Genomic DNA, 1,906 nt, shown 5'->3' with positions numbered 1-1,906 from the left:
ATATATATATATATATATATATATATATATATATATAGATAGATAGATAGATAGATAGATATAGATATAGATATAGATACAGAGATAGATATAGACGCAGGTGTCTGAGGGTGTAAGATACAGAGAAAAGATACATAAACAGGCGCATGCACGAACACAGCATGCAGCTAGCTCACATCTTGATGCGGTTACTCTGAGTTAGGTCCCCCACAAAGTTGCTCCCCAAAGTCCCAATTACTATATCTATACTTACGCACATAAAAAACAAAAGGTAATCAACCGGAAAAGCTATACAGAGGCGCACTCATGCGGCAGTACATCAGACTACACAGCATGGAGTCTCATCATGTAATTTGTCACGGTAAAGCAAAAATCAGTCCGAGATCACGATTTAAATGACCCCCCTGCGAAGTTAATGTCGCGTAGCTGCTCCCCATCATGAGAGGGACATCATTTTCTAGGAATGCTTCAAAAGGATTTTCGTTTCTACCTAGGACTTGTACCTATAACCCACCTACTTATACAGAAAAGTATAAAAATTCAAAGTAAAAAAGGTTTTCCCAGCACCCACAGCTCTCTCCCAGGTTACCCACCACTAGATATATACGTGAGTACGCATCCTGGGGGGGCACTCCCTATATATTTTATGGTAGGTATGTGCCGCGGTTATGACCCCCCATTTCACCTCAAAATATCTGCACCGGAGACCCCTCTTTTCACATATTTCCTACCATGGAGCATAGGTCCTATTTTTTTCCACACCGGAGACTTCGCCTTTCACATATTTCCCGTCCCGGAGCATAGGTCCTACTTTTTTTCCGCACGTTCCGGAGACCCTCATTTTGCTATGCTGATCGTGTTAGTACTGGAGCCCCCCAATTCCATCTCTCAAGTGGCACATACCTACCCTAGTTTGTAGGGAGTGCCTCCCCGGGGGTAGCCATACGTAAACCCTAGTGCAGACCTGAGATCTTTGGTTGCTCATTTCTGCAACCTTCAACCGCAAGCGATCGGTCAATGTGTCACCGCGTGTGCGCACACATGCTATTTCGAAGCAATTCTAGAACAATTTGGGAGCGATTGGGAGCGACGAGTCGCTCAAAATCAAAACAGTTTGATTTCTTGCAACTCGTCGCGAGCGACCAGAATCGCTACGCGTTGCAGTTGCACGTTCCCGCGATTTCATAGCAATTTTTACAGCGATTCTAGAATCGCTGTCGAGTTGCATTAAAAAGTTGCAGGTCTGCACTAGGAGTATGTAGCTCAGTGGTTCTTAACCTTTTTGGCTCCACGACTCAATCAGACATTTTTGGCATAACCGTGACCCCCGAAACAAAAATTGAAAAATAACAGCCCGATTTATGAAAACATGTCTGCCAATACTCAGTCAATGGGATGGCTGAAATTGCTTCGCAGCCATCAGGCGATCAAAAAAAATTCGGGCAAGTACTTTGGGCTTGTGGGCAACCAAATTTATGAGTCACTTGACCGACCGGGCAAGTGAGGGGAATTTTTTTGTAGCACCCTGATAATTATATATAGAATTTAAATGGATTTGTTTCATTTATGACCCCTGGAAAAACCCCAAACGACCCCCATGGGGTCACGACCCCCAGGTTAAGAACCGCTGATTATGTAGCTAACAGCTGGGAGGAGAGGAGGAGGAGGAGAGGGGGACTCACCCAGCGTCGCATGGGTGTCGTACGTCTCCATGCGACCGGTTGCTCCAGTATCACTCTCTGTGGTTACAAGTAGCCATGTTGCAGGTACACGAGTACATAAGCTTGCCATACCATGCTCGCGAGGAAAAAAACATCTACCCTCTCTCTCTGCCTCTCTCTCTCTCTCTCTCCCCCCCTCTCTTTCTCTCTCTCTCTCTCTCTCTCTCTCTCTCTCTCTCTCTCTC

The 1,906-nt window shown here is 45.4% G+C and overlaps 1 protein-coding gene across 1 annotated transcript in view; it reads right to left on the bottom strand.

Moving 5' to 3' along the window:
* Positions 1-953: 953 nt before the first annotated feature.
* Positions 954-1,906, bottom strand: part of LOC106809023 (transient receptor potential-gamma protein-like) — a 53,161-nt gene continuing 52,208 nt past the window's right edge. The window contains 2 exon segments of the mRNA XM_014811968.1: positions 954-994; positions 1,683-1,739. Coding sequence (XP_014667454.1) covers positions 954-994; positions 1,683-1,739 — 98 coding nt within the window.

The sequence above is a fragment of the Priapulus caudatus genome, unplaced genomic scaffold (assembly GCF_000485595.1).
Source record: "Priapulus caudatus unplaced genomic scaffold, Priapulus_caudatus-5.0.1 Scaffold323, whole genome shotgun sequence".
Taxonomy (NCBI): Eukaryota; Metazoa; Priapulida; class Priapulimorpha; order Priapulimorphida; family Priapulidae; genus Priapulus; species Priapulus caudatus.
Note: the sequence above shows the minus strand (reverse complement) of the source record. Positions and strands in the feature narration are given on the sequence as shown.